Source organism: Heliconius melpomene, chromosome 2 (genome assembly GCF_056956725.1).
Source record: "Heliconius melpomene rosina isolate 202511_hmr_F chromosome 2, ASM5695672v1, whole genome shotgun sequence".
NCBI classification, from domain to species: domain Eukaryota; kingdom Metazoa; phylum Arthropoda; class Insecta; order Lepidoptera; family Nymphalidae; genus Heliconius; species Heliconius melpomene.
Window position 1 is genome coordinate 5,949,373 of NC_140390.1, and position 17,876 is coordinate 5,967,248.

The window sequence follows — 17,876 nt, forward strand, 5'->3', positions numbered from 1 at the left end:
ATGGTCGTATAGAAATATTATCCAGGAGATCCTGAAATACTGCTTAATATTTTTATTTTTTTCTGGTAACGAGGCAGGGTTCAGAATTCAGAGAAACGTGTGAAAAGGAAGTGCCTTATTGGTACCGGAGTGTCTTACCTGCCTGCACTGCCTACCCAGCTATGCGGGATATAGGGAGAAGCAAAAAAATATTGCATAGTTTTAGCATTCGTTATGCGAGATAACTAAGAATATTTGATTTGAGTCGGAATATTTTCAATATCATTCATTTGAATTTCCTTGAAAAATTCGAAATTAGCAGAAAAATGCAGAATAGCCCTCGCTACTTGCGGTAAAAACAAACAAAAATAAAATTTAAAATGTTTTTGTAATATATTAGATATAATATGTATATATTTACTAACTTATAAATATTAATGAGGTTAACATATAGTGAGAATATTTTTTTGTCCTCCATTTGTTAAAATACAATATAATAAGTTTTTGTCTACTTTAAATTTAAGATAAAATTTGATGTCAGAAACTAGTTTATGATTATAATTATGAATCTATTGTCTTGGTTCCAAAGCGCAGTACAGGAGAATTGTTAAAAAATATTATATTAAAATTATCCTTTCTAGTACCTACTAGAGCCAGACTGACCTCAAGTGAGTTTAAGTAAATATAATATAGAAACGTATTCATATCTATATTGATTTGCTTAAATATATCTTTAACATAATTATCTTGATGATAGCGTCTGAAAGAAAATTCTAGTTACTAGAGAAATTTTCACCTAAAACGCTCTCTCCTATCACACTGTACAAACCCTCATTGGAAAATTTTAATTAGCTCCCAAAGTTTATTCTCGTGAATTTAGCGATAGTAAGGCTTTCAATCTACTCTTTAAGAGGAAAGTTTGTTAAAATATTTCCTACTAAATTACAATTTTTTTTTAATTGTAAGAGAACTATGTAATTTTGGGTCGGCCGAAGTAAATCTACGGTTATAATTAACTATCGTGAACTACCAAACTTATATTCTTATTTTTTCTATCTACGCAAACTAAGAAATCCTCTCTGGTTCACCCTCCTTATATACCCTCTCCCTGTACCCTCACACTCCCCTAAGGGAATCTACATGTCACATTTTAGTTTCAAATGTATAAAATAAAAGAATTATTAGTTAGATATATTTTTTAACAATTCTAAGTTACTGTCTCGATGATTTTGTGTTGAAAATCCGACTGTGCATAATACGGTTATAGGTTCTATTTCCATCTAAGAAAAAAAATATATTTAAAAGATTAAGTTAATTTCTACGGCATAGTTAGACCTACTTATTTTCTGTTTACATTGATTTAGTTCAAGTTTTTTAGTTTACATTTTTCATTATATTTATTATAACTACTTCTTTACTTTCGGTTTCTTATTTAAGCATCTTTTTAAGTTTTACTTGCACCTACTATTAGATAAGAATATATTTTTTATATTCATATAAAATATTAATTTAGCAGGAGGTTATTCTTTAATCCGTCTAGTATCTATCTATTATTAAAAAAATAATTTATTCTTTTAAAGACTTTAACAGAAAATATTCATCAAATATTGTAAAATTGTGTGCAAATTTAAATTAAATACCTAATTCATAATTCACAGCCTTAATCTATATATATAAAATCGAAAGGTCACTCACTCATCACGAAATCTCAGAAACTACATGTGCTAGGAATCTTAAATTTTGCATAGGAGTTACTTATAGGACGTAGGTGCTCGCTAAGACGGGAATTTGTAATTTTTGACTTCTAAGGGGTTAAAAGTTTGTATGAAACTTCGTTACTACAAATGCTAGGAGTCTCAAACTTTGCATGGACGTCACTTATAGGACGTAGGTACTCGTGGAGACAGAAATTAATAATAACATAGTTCACGCAGGCGAAGCCGCGGGCGGGCCGCTAGTGTTTCTATAATTTTCGGTACAAATTCACAATTTTGGCTGATTTCCGGTACAGTTATTATTTATTTAAATTGCACATACAACCTTCGGTATATTTACCTTCGAATAATAAGATCGTTGACCGGAAACCTTTAATATTATTGTCACAATGTAACTTCCTTTTATTTCCTTATTTAATATGTTGATTTATATATATATATAGATTTTTATTAATCGACTTCATTTGTACTAATTTAACTATCACTAGAAATATATTTATAAGGTATTTCACGCTTTAATCCCGCATATAGGTACGCTCCGTTCACAACTTAAATAAATAGAAATAAAAAAAAATTAACAGAGGAAACCTAGTGTTAAGACACTCCGTTCCCCACCTTCCAATTAATTCTGGAGGCATTGTTTGTTGAATGGCGGAATTCAACGCATCGACGCCGCGAAGAAATGAAAATATAAATGTTAATAAATACTTCACTTCCTCGAGTGGGAATCGAACCCACAACTGTCGCGTTACAGTCACACCCTTGCCGCTGCGCCAAGACGGCCTCAGTTTATTTACTTAAGTATAAGTACTTAAGTTTTTTATTTACTTAAGTATAAGTACTTATATTTCCACTTCATATAATATATTCCTGTTACTTACTGTATGTACTGGTTTGAATGGACACTCGTTAGGTCGCGATATGTATCTCACTAACATATTTAGGCTATATTCACACTATCATACGAAATAGTATGGTTAGACCTTTTGAATCTCTACGCATTTTATGCATAGTGTTATAGAGAATCTAGTGATAAGACAATGATTTACTGTGCCAGGATGTTTTTTTTTTTTTTTTTGATTTATTGAGGTAAACTAACAATATCACAATAACATAATTTATATATAATATACTTTATACATATAATATGATGGTCTTAAACTAAAAATATATTCTTTTTTTTTTCAGCTTCTTGCTGTATTAGGGAGACGTGGAGTGAATAAATGAAGATATTAAATATTTTATTTCCTCAAATGGGAATCAAACCCACAACCTCTAAAAGAAGTATAATCGATAAATATATGTAATCTTGAAATGAATGAAATGAAAATGTAGCACCAAACACCACGACCTTTGCAAACCGCAGCCATCAACTTCTTCGTATATCCTCTGGGGATTCCTCATGCCTTTTACGTGAACTTCTTTCAGTATCATCAATACTTTACTCTCGAAGGTCAACCAAGATGTTTCCCTGCCTATTTTACAATTCTTTTCTTCTCTTTCTTTCCATCTCTTGAACACTGTCAATATAATACTAAACTATATTCTAAAAATGCCCTAACACTGTCCATCTAGAGGACAATGCCTCCGAATTGGTAATAGCAATTTAGAGATCCGTTTTAACGTAATAAAGACCCTTTATAGGAAACTGCTAAGCTTCGTTGTACATTTGTATAATTAATAGCACCCTTTATCGTAGTACGGCTGATAGGAGTTAAGTACTTAGGTCAATTTTCTATTTGATACAGAATATAGAGAATGTCATTGTGATAGAAGTAGGATTGGCTTTAGATGGTCTTGACTAGGTCGTTGAGATCCTCTGAGGCTAGACGTGGTAGGTTGTGGTCATGACAGGATGTGAGTTCGATTCCCATTGCAGGAAATGAAGTATATATTTTTCACATCTTCGCTACTGGAGTAACATGGCAAACTACGGCGTTGTGTTCCGCTACTTAACATGCAATGCCTCCAGAATTTGGTGTTATTTGGGGAGATGAGTGTCTTAACACTAGGTTCCCTCTGTCTACCCTGTTGTGTGCGGGATACAGCGTGAAGTTGATTTAATTTATAATTTATTTAGGTATGTAGGACTTCGCTACAGTCGAGTTAAATCTTCTTTCACTTACCCAATAATATTTTTAGCTTGTAAAAAAATCACTAGCTTTAGCTAGCAATCCCTCAGATTATATTTATAATACATACATAACATAGGGATTATTCACTATGCGATAAATTTCGTGGCATGAATTTTAAAAAGGAACTTTCCATCGACATTTCTCTGTTGGCACGAATAAGCGAGCGTTGGAAAACGAGGATTTTCAGAATATTATTCTCCATGCTGATTGGAAACGAATTCGATTTGGTGTCGGTGTTTTAATTTTTTTAGATTAGTTAGTTGATTTCGTTCGCTTAATGAAGGTTAAAGGTAATTATTTTTCAATTTCTATAATGCTAAAGGTGTATCTTAAATTATATTAATATTAATAGGGAATATAATTTTGTTGGTTCCGCTGTTACGCCATAACTACTCAACCAAGACACCGGCATTTGAGAAATTGTATGCAGAGTTTTTTTTTATGGAAAAGGACAAGGCAAACGAGCGTTCGGGTGCACAGATGGTAAGTTATCACCGGTGCCTACGACTCATGCAACACCAGAGGAGTTACAGGTGCGTTGCCGGCCTTTAAGGTGGAGGTAGATGTGCTATTTAAAGGTTCCCATATCATATCGACCGAAACACTGCCGAAAAAAAAAGAATGTTCCTCAGGGCGGGGAAAGAAAAGTTTGTATTGGGAGAAACTCCAGGTCAAGTCCATAGCCCTTGTGATTAAAGTCAGACGTTGTTCTGCTGTGCAAGGAAATATAAAAAATTACAATCAACAATTTCTATTTAGTATGAACTTTGAAAACATAATTTGGACTACTTTCACTTGTATTTAATTTAAATAAAATTGACTTGAAACTTTGAGAAAATAATTTTATCTTCAAAATTGGGCAATTGGACACCGGAAGGTGATGGAAAAGTTCAATTACATTAAGCAAATTATAAATTTTCTTTAGGCGGACCTAATAAGCGTCATCATATTTTTTTTAGCTTGTATCCTGCACATAGCAAGGTAGGCAGAGTAAAACTAGTGTTATGACACTCTGTTCTCATTTTTTTGCGGAAATCAAGGCATCGACACCAGAGCAAAGAAATGAAAATATTAAATACTAGCGGCCTTTGTTATTATTAATTTCTGTCTCCATGACTACGTCCTAGTGACGTCTATGCAAAATTTGAGACTCCTAGCATTTGTAGTAACGAAGTTTCATACAAACTTTCGACCCCAAAAACAACCCCTTAGAAGTCGAATATTGTAAATTCTCGTCTTAGCGAGCACCTACGTCCTATAAGTAACTCCTATGCAAAATTTGAGACTCCTAGCACATGTAGTTTCTGAGATTTCGTGATGAGTGAGTGACCTTTCAATTTTATATATATAGAAGATTTATCTAAGTCGGAATCGAACTCACAACCCACGCTACGACTGGCCTTAATTAGTCCTTCCTTCTGTTCTGTACAAATATTGACTTCATTATCAACAACACAATGTAAAAAACCTTCGAAGCTTCATCAATTCGGTTATAGTTAAAAATCTTATTAAACCTCTAATGAAGAGAACGTCGCTAAGTAAATTAATTTCCTATAAGCTATTGTATCATCATCGAAACAACTTTCAAAGTTTAATATTTTAATTAAACCAAGGTTTATGAGATAATGGTGGATAAATTACTTTTATAATCTAATCCGAGGCAATCGTGTAAACGCGGTAGGTTGTGGATTCGATTCCCACTCAAGGAAATGAAATTTTTATTTTAATTAATATTTTCATTTCTTCGCTCTAGTGTCTCTAGAATTCGGCGGAAAGTGTGTAGCAGTGTTTTAACACTATGTTCCCTCTGTCTACCCTGCTACGTACAGGATACAGCATGAAGCTAGAAAAACAATCTGATTTGAGACCATCGTGGCGCAGATGCAAAAGAGTCTGACTGTGAACTCGGTGGTCGTGGGTTCGATTCTCACTTGGGGGATTCTCTCTTCGCTCTAGTGGTCAGGCAAAGAAAACAGGTGGAAAATGGAAACAGGAAGTGTCTTAAAGGAAATGGAATGTTTTAACACTTGGCTCCCAGGTTCCTGCCTATCCTGTATATAATATATTTTTCTCACATCTACTTTAAGCTTAGATCTTAGGTCAACTGAAACTCGTCCTCCTCCTCCTCCTCCTCCTACGTAGAAAGTAAGGTCTCTAATTAAGTATAGCAATTTGTTAATGTCATTGTTAGTTAAAAGTTACTGTGTAAAGGACTTTAAACTTCTTGGTGAGAGCTTTCAGGTGTTAACGAGAGCTTTTAGAAATACATGGATATACAGGGTGGAATTAAAGTTTTGAAATGTGGGTTCAAATACCGCATACAACTTTTTGTTCTATATGGAAATTGTTAAACAGAGTGTTAGGACGTCGTGATTATTTAATTAATTTTTTTTATTATAAATTTCATTTAAATAATGAGGCTAGTCGTTCTATAGGTGTACAATGGTGTATATGTAAACACAAAGGATTATTTATGGGTTCGATTTTCATTCGCGGAATTAAAATATTCAATATTTTCATTCCCTCGCACTGATAATGAGGGAAACTCCAGAACTCAATGGAATGTGGGGAGCAGAGAAACTTAACACTAGACTTCTTCTACCTGACGCGTGGCGTTAACGGAAAATAATTTATCGTTGAAACCGGAGTAAAGAATAATTGATAAGAAAATATTCTCCATCAGAATAAACAGTAGCTAACAAATATTCACAAAGCTTTGTTTTAACTTCTCAGCGGACAGCTCTGATAGTGAAGTTAACGAGGAATTGTGATGCAAAACTGCTACATAGTTGAACTTAAGAGTTTTTGCCTTACATCGTTTACAGGCGAAGCTTCGAAAACTTGGGCAAAACACGTCCAACTACCGTGAAGATCACTATTTGCAAATATTACACTGTTATTTTCTTTATAATCTCCGCTGTTTTGTTTGAAATTATCTATTTTAGTATGGAAATTTTCCTTTATGCGGAAATTGCTTAATTTAGCGTGTAATTGAAAATTTAAAGTTATATGATTATAATTTTTAGTAATAAAAAAGTAAATAAGGGCAGGAGCACAAGGGTGTGACGGTAACGTGACGGTTGTGAGTTCGATCCCCACTCGAGGAAGTGAATTATTTATTTACGTTTATATTTCCATTTGTTCGCTCTGGTGTCGGAGCAATGCCTCCATAATTCGGTGGAAAGTGGGGAAGGGAGTGCCCTAACACTACGTTACCTCTGCCTACCCTGATAAAGCGTGAAATACATATTACAAAAACATTCCATCTGGCCGTGATAGTTCAACACCGTTGGACACTCGTCAAATATGACGGGACGAAATTGAATATTATGCACAAATCGAGCCCGCCCAAATCTGGCACCTGTCATTTATAGTGAAATTGCAAGCGGTGCTATGCTTCACAAATACACTGATTTACGATTTGGATTGAACCTAATGGAAGGGACGTGTACAATAAAGCAAAAATACACCTCCCCCCCCCCCCCCACACACCTGATGCCTCCAGAATTCGGCGGAAATTGGGGAACGGAGTGTCTTAACACTACGTTCCCTCTGCCTATCCTGCTGTGTGCGGGATTCAGCGTGAAGCTGATTTAATTTGGATTTTTTTTAAAAACAAAACTCACACGAACAGGCTTATTGAAACGCTGCCATGATATATTTCCGATAAATTTAATTAATTTTCAGCCTAAATGAAAATATTTGTAGCTGATGAATACATAGATGTCCTTAATAAATATTAAACTATATAATAGAATTTTCCATTGAAATCTAGATTATAAAATTGATTATAATGAAATTGAATGGCTACAACGGAATCGGCTCGCGAAATTTAATAACAATAAGGCTAAAGTTCGTAGAACGAAGTAGAAAATAAATAATAAGGGCAAATAAAGGCGTCATCTGCTGCGTCGTCGTCGCATTCAAATTCATGAGTTGGAATGGGTATAATGCTGACCTGGCGTGTACCTAATAAGAACGTATATGTTGCGTATATATATGTATGTTTTTAGATTTCGTTATATTATTATATTTTTAGGGTTTCGTACCTCAAAAGGGAGAAACGAAAGACTTATAGGATCAATTTGTTGTCCATTTGTCGAGAATAAATGAAATTAACTGTGCGCTCAAAATCTATGAAATTTGGCAAAAAGTTAGTTACAAATTAAGAAAAAATCCAAAACGTAAAAATTTATAGATATTTCATAGGAAAAAATTACAAGTTTATAATTGTAGTTCATTTCATACAGAATGATCGCATACGAATGCAAACTTAAGCTTGCAATTTTTTATGAATCGTACTTCCCGTTTACATTCAATTTAGTTATTTTAATTACTGAAATTGTCACGGAACGGTATACGAGTCCAACTCGCACTTAACTGTTTATTTTGTAGTTAGGTCGCCTCGTAGAAACTTATAGCAAATTTTCTTCACTACCTTTTAATATTTTATTATTCTTTTGATTTTTTCGAAACCTGACATGCATACAAATAATACCCCAAAAATGATAAGAATAGAAACCTTATAAGTAATCAACAAAACAAATAAAACTCTAGACCCATAAACCAATTGTTTCAATAAAAATCACTATAATTTCTCTCTATTTAACTCTTATAAGAAAAAACCCATCTCATGTAAATTTCCTCAAATGTATGCCATAGTAAATAACAATGACAAAGGAATACAGTACAGGCATCGTTTACTGCGACGTCGAATTGAGATTCATGAGCTGGAAATCAGCGAGACTAATGCTGATCTAGCTCCAGCATACATACGAGTATGTAGGGAAATGCAATAAAATTTACAATTCTCTTTAAACAGTTAGGTAGCGTTTGCTATGGAATAAGTATTATTTTTGTAATTATCCATACCTCATCTATAAAATCCGAAACACCCAACTGCGTTCTCGCACAAAAATGGCTGACGTGGGTATGAAAGCCGCTACGCTGAAATGGCACTGGGCTGGACACGTCTGCCGCATGCCTGAAGAGTCTTGGGCGAAATCTTCTACCAGCTGGATTCCGAACTCTAAAAGGAGTATTGGTAGAACGGAGATGGCGAGACGAGCTGGACCATTACAAGCCCGACTGGGGCTCAATAACGCGAAATAGACCAGAGTGGAAGAAGTGGAGGGAGGAATTGCCCAACAATAGGACAGTACAGGCTAGGGGAAATAAAAAACAATCTTTGCCTCAGAAATTATATATGAAATATTAAGATAAGTACCTATATTTTTCTTACCTCCAAGACCTTAGAAAAGTTATTGTTTAATAAGCACCTACCATTTCATTCATTTACCATTCGAATATAAATTTGTATTCAACGAAATCCTCATTCTTATTGGGATCGAGCTGATTGGACGCTCTTTCAAATTCGAGATTGATTTCACAAAGCCGAAAATCAGCGTACATATATGCGTAAATATTCTAATAACACACAAAAAACCTTTTATTGGGAACAATATTGGATATTGATATTGAAGAATTGAAGATCGAGCTCAGTGGCGTGCCATTAGAGAGGCCTATGTCCAGCAGTGGACGAGGACAGGCTGATGATGATGATGATGATGATATTGAAAATGTTATATATTGTTTCAAATGCTAATGCCTAATAAAAGAAACTATGTTCTATTTATAGCAATAGAAGGAAATTTAAAAGCCTGAATATTAGATAATAAGAAAAATACTGTAAAAGTATACACAATATCTGTGTCGATCTCCAGTTTGGGGATAGACACAATTTATTTCATATTTCCGTTCTGGCAACGCACGGCGTTGAGTTCCGCTGCAACACGAAATGTCTTGAATTTGTTACTACCACCATATCTTAATTTATTAATCAAATATTCTGGTTCCGGTCAGCTATAAGTCGAATTACTAAAAGCGTGTTCATATTTAAAATGTTATTTAATAAACTATTTTTATATGGGAATTGAGAAGGATCAAAAATAACAATAAAACTAACCTATAGAAAAAAATATACACTTAGGTATTTAAAGAGAAAAAAATAATAATTTTATTGTATTTTTGTTCAGTATAATTGGTACGATAGTATCTAATGACGGAATGATTACATATTTATGTAAACATTTTAAATCATCTATACTAATATTATAAAATTGAATAGTTGGTTTGGTCAAATGCACTTATTCTATGAACTTATTTTCAATTGATAGAATATTTTTTTGTATCCATTTATATAGAAAAAGAATTTCATTATGCTCATTTTTTTCTCTTTTCAATTTTAACTCACTCTCTCTCCGGTCAGAGTTATCTATGGCACTTAGAATATAAGTCATGGCTAATACACAACTCTTAGTTATTTCTATTTTTTTTCAGCTTCACGCTGTATCCCGCATATTATAGATTAGGCAGAGGGAACTTAGTGTTAAAACACTCCGTTCACTCGAATTGGCTGTGGTCTCTTCACTGATGGGTAAAGTCACAGGTAAAAGTTAGTTTTATAATATAACCTTGATTGTTTCCATATAAAGCAAGATTTTTTTTTTTCAAGAGTGCGTAGATATAACAAGTCTCCGTTCTTCTTTCAGTCTGTCTGTCCGTCTGTCACCAGTTGATATCTCGCAAACTAAAGATGATATTTTCGTCGTTGTCGATGATAACAATAATATTACAGTAGAATTTGTTTTTGTATATATTATTTTTATTACTAGCACAACTACTGAGTAGATGTACGTATGTAATCAGATAAGGCGATACTCTGTGATAAAAAGCATTGAAAATATACAATTACTTATATATTTGAAATATTTCTTTCACAATATAAACATCGTACTAGTAAAATATAATATATTTAGTGATATATAAACGATATATTTAGTGTTATAATTTTATTTATTATGCTTCGACTTCGGGGAGAAACGTAAGTGATTTCCAATTTACAATACGTAATATATAAAGGATTCAATTTTAAATTCTCTTCTCTAAAAGACAAATATTGTATTTCGCCCTCTATTTTTCCGGTTATTTTTTAGTTTCACGCTGTATCCCGCATATACAGGATAGGCAGGGCGTATCTAGTGTTAAAACACTCTGCTCACTTTCCGTTGAATTCTGGAGACATCGTTATAAGTGGCGGAACTGAACGCCGCGCTTTTGCTTCGACACCAGAGCGAAGAATAAAGATAATAAATATTTCATTTCCTCGAGTGGGATTCGAACATAGAACATGTCGCGTTTGCATTCGTTGAGTTCTGCCACTCAACATACAATGCCTCCAAAATTCGGCAGAAATTGGGGGACGAGTGTCTCAACACTAGGTTTCCACTGCCTGTGCCAATCCTGCTGTGTGCGTAAATATAAATACTATATTAAATTAATATTATAAATATACATACAGACAAATCTTTATATACTATAGTATATCAAATAATTGAGTACTATTGATATATTATATCAGTAATTAACACTGTATTCAATTATTGTTACTTTGTTGCAAGTTGTCATTGTATGTAAATAGATTAGATATGTTGATTTTCTTTTTTTAATTATTCTAATTGAGGTCAGTTGTGATGGAGGGGCACAAGCGTGTTAGGGTAGTGGGGTTCAATGTGACTTAACACTACGTCCTTAGGTTCCCTCCGTGTAGCCTTATATGTGCCGGAACCAGTGTGAAGACAATATAGATATATAAGAAAATATATATATTGGTGGCATTGCGGCGTTTAATTTCGCAATCTAGAACGCAATCTTAAAAATTTCCGCAAAGAAAGGAGAACAGAATGTTTTGATACTAGTTTTCCTAGCTAGGAAATAATATAAGTGACATTATTTAGGCTCACCTGTAAAATGCCTGAAATACTGTTGGTGTAATACGAAAATTATGAGGAAGGAAAAGTATGAAATATGGCACAGTTATCGCTTTTATGGAGAAGAAGTTCAGAATGCTTTTTTTAGTTCTTTTTTGAAATAATAACCTAAAATAATACACTAAATAAATAAATAAATATAACATACACTACTATATATTTTCACATACCTTGGCTATGGCGTATTTATACGCGTCAGTTAGTTCTATAGTTCAATAGATATTCAAAACCATTAACACTCGCAGGAATGTTATATATTAAATTCTATGAAGAGTATAAAATCTATGGGATATTCAGTTATGGGAAATGTCACAAAGCAGTAGCGGACAAAATTGTATTGACAGTTTTCATACAATTTCAAATAAATAAAACAATATAAGTATGAATAAATTTTAGAATTTTTTGATGCCAATTATGGTGTAAGGGAACAAAGTGTGCCTGTAAAACCGACTGGTTGTGGGTTCGATCCCCACTTGAGGAGATGATGCTGCTTCGCTATGGTGTCGAGGCAAGCCGCGGCGTTGAGTTCTGCCACCCAACACGCAATGCCTTCAGAATTCGGTAGAAAGTGGGGAACGGAGTGTTTTAACACTAGGTTCCCTCTGCCTCCCCTACTGTGCGGGATACAGCGTGAAGCTGATTTAATTTGATTTTATATTTAGAATTTGTTTTAATAAATTCATGTTCCCTCGAACATAGTGTTAACAGTCCGATAAATGGCGAAAATCAACGGCGCGCTTTGCCTCAATAAAAATAAAAATAGTTCGTTCTTCCGATTGGGAATCGAACCGACGACAGTCATGTTTACCGTCCCTTTGCCGCCGCGACGGCGCGTTCTAATAATGTTTATTATTGAAATAATCTATATCTATTCTATTATCTTGAATGTCATACATTTATCATTGATTTAATTACTTTGATTGTTACATTGTAATCTTATTAAATTTAAAAATAAATATATTTATTATTTGGATTTAAAAAAGGATTTTATAGATTTTGATAGAGTTTTAACAAATATATATTCATATAAAGTGAATTTTAACCATGAACATTGGATTATATTTATTCTAGAAATTAATTTAAAGAATCAATAATATACATACATACATATATTGCTTCAAGCCATATCCCTAGCTGGATAGTCAGGGAGAACGGAGCGCCAAATGCTACGGTCTCTACATACCTCTTTCACCTCGTCCACTGTCATCAACCTCTTCATTCATGCCCTTCGGAGGGTCCTCATGTTTGTTTAAGATGACCTTCCTCCAGTATCTTTCCTTATTTTTTCTAGATATAAAGATAGAATGAAACACGCACCAAAACATTCGCTTCTAGAAGTAAGTGAAGATGAAATGGAAAAAGTGCGAAAATTCTACGGTATCGATGAAAATGCAATATTACAAGACATGGAAATTATTGAGGAATGGGGAAAAAAGCAAGAACACTTAGTTGAAGCCATGAAATACTTGCGTAAGTTTTTTTTTAAGTAAAATAGTATAACATACAATGTTATAGGAGGATAGGAGTTATGGGTTCGATTCGCACTCGGGAAATGAATTAATTTTCATTATAGCGATATAGTAACGACGAATGCCTTAAGTAATCGATAATAGTAATATTTATACTAGGTTCCCACCCTGCTATGAGTGGGATATAGCGAGAAGTTAAATAAAAATAATAATATGCGATACAATATGTATAACAGCTATTCTGTAAGGTTAATATTTAAATAAAATTTCTATAAACAGTTTTTACAATTTCCTGAAGAAATTATAATAAAAGTTAATTAAAATATTTGTATGTAAATCTTTTTTTTAGATCGTGAAATTTTGGAACGCATTTACTTGATAGCCAAAGGATCAGTAGAGGCAACTAAAAATATAATTGAAAAACTATTTACAATCAGAGGAATGATGTCTGAATTAACTCTTAACAAGTCAATTGGTGAATTTAATAAACTTTTAGAGAACATGTATGTTTAAATATTAAAAAAAAAATCATCTTCACGATGTATCCCACATATGGCATGGTAGGCAGAGGGAACCTAAGCTTCCTAGCCTAGCCTTAAAATACTCCGTTCCTCACTTTTTGCCGAATCTTTCGAGACATTACGTGTTGAGTGGTGGAATTCAACGCTGGGCCATTGTTTTGAAGTCTTCGTGTAAACGTCGTTTTACTAATTTAGATATAATCTGGGGTGGGCACCGACCATCCGACCCCGCTCTCTTCCTACGCCCAAGGCCCTGGCTTCAACTTCAGATCTGCCCCAATGCACTTGTAACATATTATTTTAGTGTTACCCAAGTTACGTCTCACTTTTAAGTGTGATGATGATAAATTATTACAATTGAGACAAATTCAGTTTCTAAGATTATAATACAAACTTCTATTGTATAAAAAAGAGTTCCTTTATTAAAGTTAATTTAATACTTTTTAGCATTTCCCTCAATAAAATCCTTCTATCAACTTAGGCAACCAAACCAGCTCTTTGGTGCCATTAAAACACTACCGTTCCTCACTTTCTATCGAACTTTGGAGTTTGCCTCGTTCCCAGAGCGAGGGAAATATTAAATATTCCATTTTCTCAAGTAGAATCAAACCCACCACCTGACGTATACAGTTCAAATTCTCCTACTTCTCGTTCGTTCCTCAAATTCTCAATTGATGTTATTTTTGTTTCATATAGAAAATTCGTAGTAATGCCTAAATTAACGGAAGAACAGTCGAGGGTCATTGTAATTCAATTTGCAACTGGCAAATGGGATGATTTCAATTTTCTAACATTCGTACGATATTATTTCATGGTAAGTATAAAGAACGTATAAATTACTTTTTAGTAAACATACAAAAATTGAACGTATCGGGATTTGAACCTGTGACTCTTGGAAACCGTCCAAGGACGTCGTTGATTCGGATCGTATTTTCCTTCATTAAGTGTGGAATAACACTTTAATAAATGGAAAAAAAAACATAGAAACTAGTTCAAACATTGTTACTTTGCAATCACTCTCCTCTATATAAAAAAGACGATACCAATATCACTTTCTAAAATAAGAAACACATAATATTTAATGTCATATTTTAATTTCTCCATACTAGAGTATAATAGCCTAGGATTCCGATACTCGACAAACAATATTCCGAGTTCAGGTGAAAAGCGGAGAGCGCAGTGTTTCGACACTAGGTTCCCATCCCGATTCCCGCAGTGATCACATCACTACTAATATACCGTGTCTAATACTGTTAATTTAGGATCCTATAACCAACAACCCTACATTCTTTACCCCTACTCTATAGCAAAGATTGTAGTGATTTAGAAGTAATATCGCTAAAAATCTGAAATCATATTTCTGATATATTTTTTTGATCTAAGAAATATTCTAAAAAAAAAATCAGTTTCACGCTGTATCCCGCACACAGAGGGAACCTAGTGTCAAGACACTCCGTTCCCCATAGGAAATATTCTAATTATTATGAAATATTTTAATTTTATTAATATTTTTTTAGTTAGCTGATTACAGACTGCATTTCGATTATAACTTATCAGAGACGTTCATAGTGGATTTAAAGAATTTGGGTTTTAACGATATAACAAAATTTAATCCAATGATCATAAAAAAAGGAGAGATTCTAAGTTTGGTATATATATTTTTATGAATTTATTTATTTATACAAATTATACATTAATCATGTTTTTGCAAATATATGAAAACGTGTAAAAATACATGCTAATTATACAATTCGCGTATTATTATTTCTTGTGCAATAAAATACTTATTTGCTGTATAATATTCTATGTACTAGAAGTGTGTGTCTGTAAATGCGCGAGATTATGGGTTCGATTCCCACCCGAGGTTATGAAATATTTATTATTTTCCGCCACTCAACAGACAATCCAGAAATTGGCGGAAAGTGGGGACCGGAGTGCCTTACTACTAACATTAGACTCCTTTTCACTAAATGTTCATTTTAAATTATTATTCATTTCATATTCTCTTTGAAAAAAAATACATTTTTAAATTACACACATACTAACTTCGAATATTTTACAATAAAAATACATATATTCTTATATCTTCTAGAATATTAGTGGAAAATGCCAATTAGTGAGGTTCTAGTCGTAGAAATATGTATATAATACGAGTAAATCTGCAATAGATTTGACCAAAACGTAGTCTTCTAGTACCAATTAGTACGAGGTATACTTCAGGGTTCTAATTGTTTATGTTGACTTTGAATTGCAGAGATATATCCTACAAATACTGTTCATAGACACTCCGTTCCCAGTAAGACACCTACGTTACCTTTTTCCATCGAATTCTCGAGGTATTGCGTGTTGAGTGGAGGACCTCAATGACACTCTTGGACCCGTTACCAGAGCGAGGAATTGAATATATTAAATATTCTCCAGAGCGGAAATTGAACCCACAACCTTCGCGTTTACAATCGCACGGAAAATGGAGAATGGAGTATTTTATGATGCAGCAGGAAGCTGCAAAAAAAGAAATAGATTTGAGCAAAGCAAGAAAAATTAGCTAGTTTATATTACTTAGCATTACCAGCACCACATTTTCATTTCTCTTTGACTCTGTGAATAACATAATGCTTATAAAACGTGTGCATACACGTTTTACTTAATAATTCTTTAGATCTCTTACATCAATTAAATTAATTGGAATTCCCATTTAATTATATAAAGAAGAAGATTCATATAGAAATATATATTTCTAACATCGATTAAATAATCTTTAACAATTCCCAGGGTTGTTACGGCGTTAAAATAAACAGTATCCACATAGTGAATGCACCATCATTCGTGGACACCTTAATAACTATACTTAAACAGGCTCTGAGAGAGAATCTGGTTGGAAGGCTCCATGTCCACAGCACTTACGAAGATCTACATAAGGCTATACCTAAAGATATTATACCAGAAAATTATGCTGGCAACAGTTTAAGTGTTGAAAAATTGTCCGGTAAGAAAATAAAATCGGCTTCACGCTGTATCCCGCACACAGCAGGGTAGGCAGAGGGAACCTAGTGTTAAGACACTTTCCCACTTTCTGCCGAATTCTGGAAGCATTGCGTGTTGAGTGGCAGAACTCAACGCCGCGCTTTGCCTCGACATCACAGCGAAGAAATGGAAATATAAACGTAAATAAATATTTCACTTCCTCGAGTGGGGATCGAACCCGCAACCGTCGCGTTACAATCACACCCTTGTGCCGCTGCGTCACGACGGCCTCAAGACAGCCGGGAGCAGCAAGAGTGGATTAAACCTATATTTTCCAGTCTTAATGTCCAAAGAACAGCAAACAAAGTTGCTGGTGACGACTAGTTTCAAATATAAACAATTTCCAGTATGGAAATCGAACCCACATTCATCGCTTTTATTCTCAATCGTTGTTCCCCAGAGCTACGATAGCCTTATAAGGTAATAACTGAAAAATTGTCTTTATTTTCCAGAACTCTGGCAAGAGTGTTTTACTTCAGAAGAAGCCAGACAGATCGTAGAAAATACCAATAAACTCGTCAGCGACGAGTCTAAGCGGAGTTCGTTTAAGTTCAACGAAGAATACTTAGGAATGCCTGGCTCATTTAAAAAACTGGCGGTAGATTAAAAAAAAATATGCAAAAAAACAGGAAAATTGTGTTTTTAGACATGTTTTTGTAATGTTTTTTTTTTTTAAATATAAAAAAACTAAAATCTTAACCATATTATTGACTGCTTTCTCTATAATATTTGAAATATCTTTTCAACGTTTTTTCAAGGTTGTATATACATATATAGGTCTAAGAGGATACAATTTCAATTTCAAAATTTATATAGTGCTGTTTCTAAAAGATGATGAAACTTAAAAAGGAGTCAGTGAGATATCAAAATGAAGTTTTTTAAAAGCTCACAAAAAAGGTAATAAAAGTATTTTTAAAAGTAATTTAGAATGAGATATCGTAAATAAATACCATAATAAAACAAATTCATATATTTTTTAGCTTATGCAGTCAGATTTTTGTTTAGTTTATTTTAAACAATAATTTTTTTATGAGCATTAACAACATGACCTGGCGTTTTCGAAATCTTTACAAAAATTGACCTACTTTCTATATTTATTTAAATATTGTATAAGTTTATAGTCAAATATTATAATATTCTTCAGTTTACTTTCATCACGATAACGTATAATTACAAACGTAATGTATATCAGGGTAATAGAGGG

General features: G+C 33.4%; 1 protein-coding gene across 2 annotated transcripts; it reads left to right on the forward strand.

Moving 5' to 3' along the window:
- The first annotated feature begins 10,553 nt into the window (after positions 1–10,553).
- On the forward strand, positions 10,554–17,376 carry LOC146540582 (uncharacterized). 2 transcript variants are annotated; one of them, XM_085200896.1, is made up of 7 exons: positions 10,554–10,712; positions 12,950–13,128; positions 13,477–13,630; positions 14,345–14,462; positions 15,166–15,297; positions 16,421–16,634; positions 17,125–17,376. In XM_085200896.1, the coding sequence occupies exons 1-7, from the start codon at positions 10,690–10,692 to the stop codon at positions 17,277–17,279; spliced, it is 975 nt and encodes a 324-aa protein (XP_085057022.1). In that variant the 5' UTR covers positions 10,554–10,689; the 3' UTR covers positions 17,280–17,376. The 2 variants fall into 2 exon arrangements, with proteins under 2 accessions (XP_085057022.1, XP_085057031.1); XM_085200905.1 differs by lacking the exon at positions 15,166–15,297.
- The last annotated feature ends 500 nt before the right edge of the window (positions 17,377–17,876 follow it).

Coding starts and splice junctions, on each gene's coding strand:
- LOC146540582 (XM_085200896.1), top strand. CDS start 10,690: ATGCTTCGACTTCGGGGAGAAAC. Junction 13,129..13,476: donor TGAAGCCATGAAATACTTGC/GTAAGTTTTTTT, acceptor TCTTTTTTTTAG/ATCGTGAAATTTTGGAACGC. Junction 16,635..17,124: donor AAGTGTTGAAAAATTGTCCG/GTAAGAAAATAA, acceptor TTTATTTTCCAG/AACTCTGGCAAGAGTGTTTT.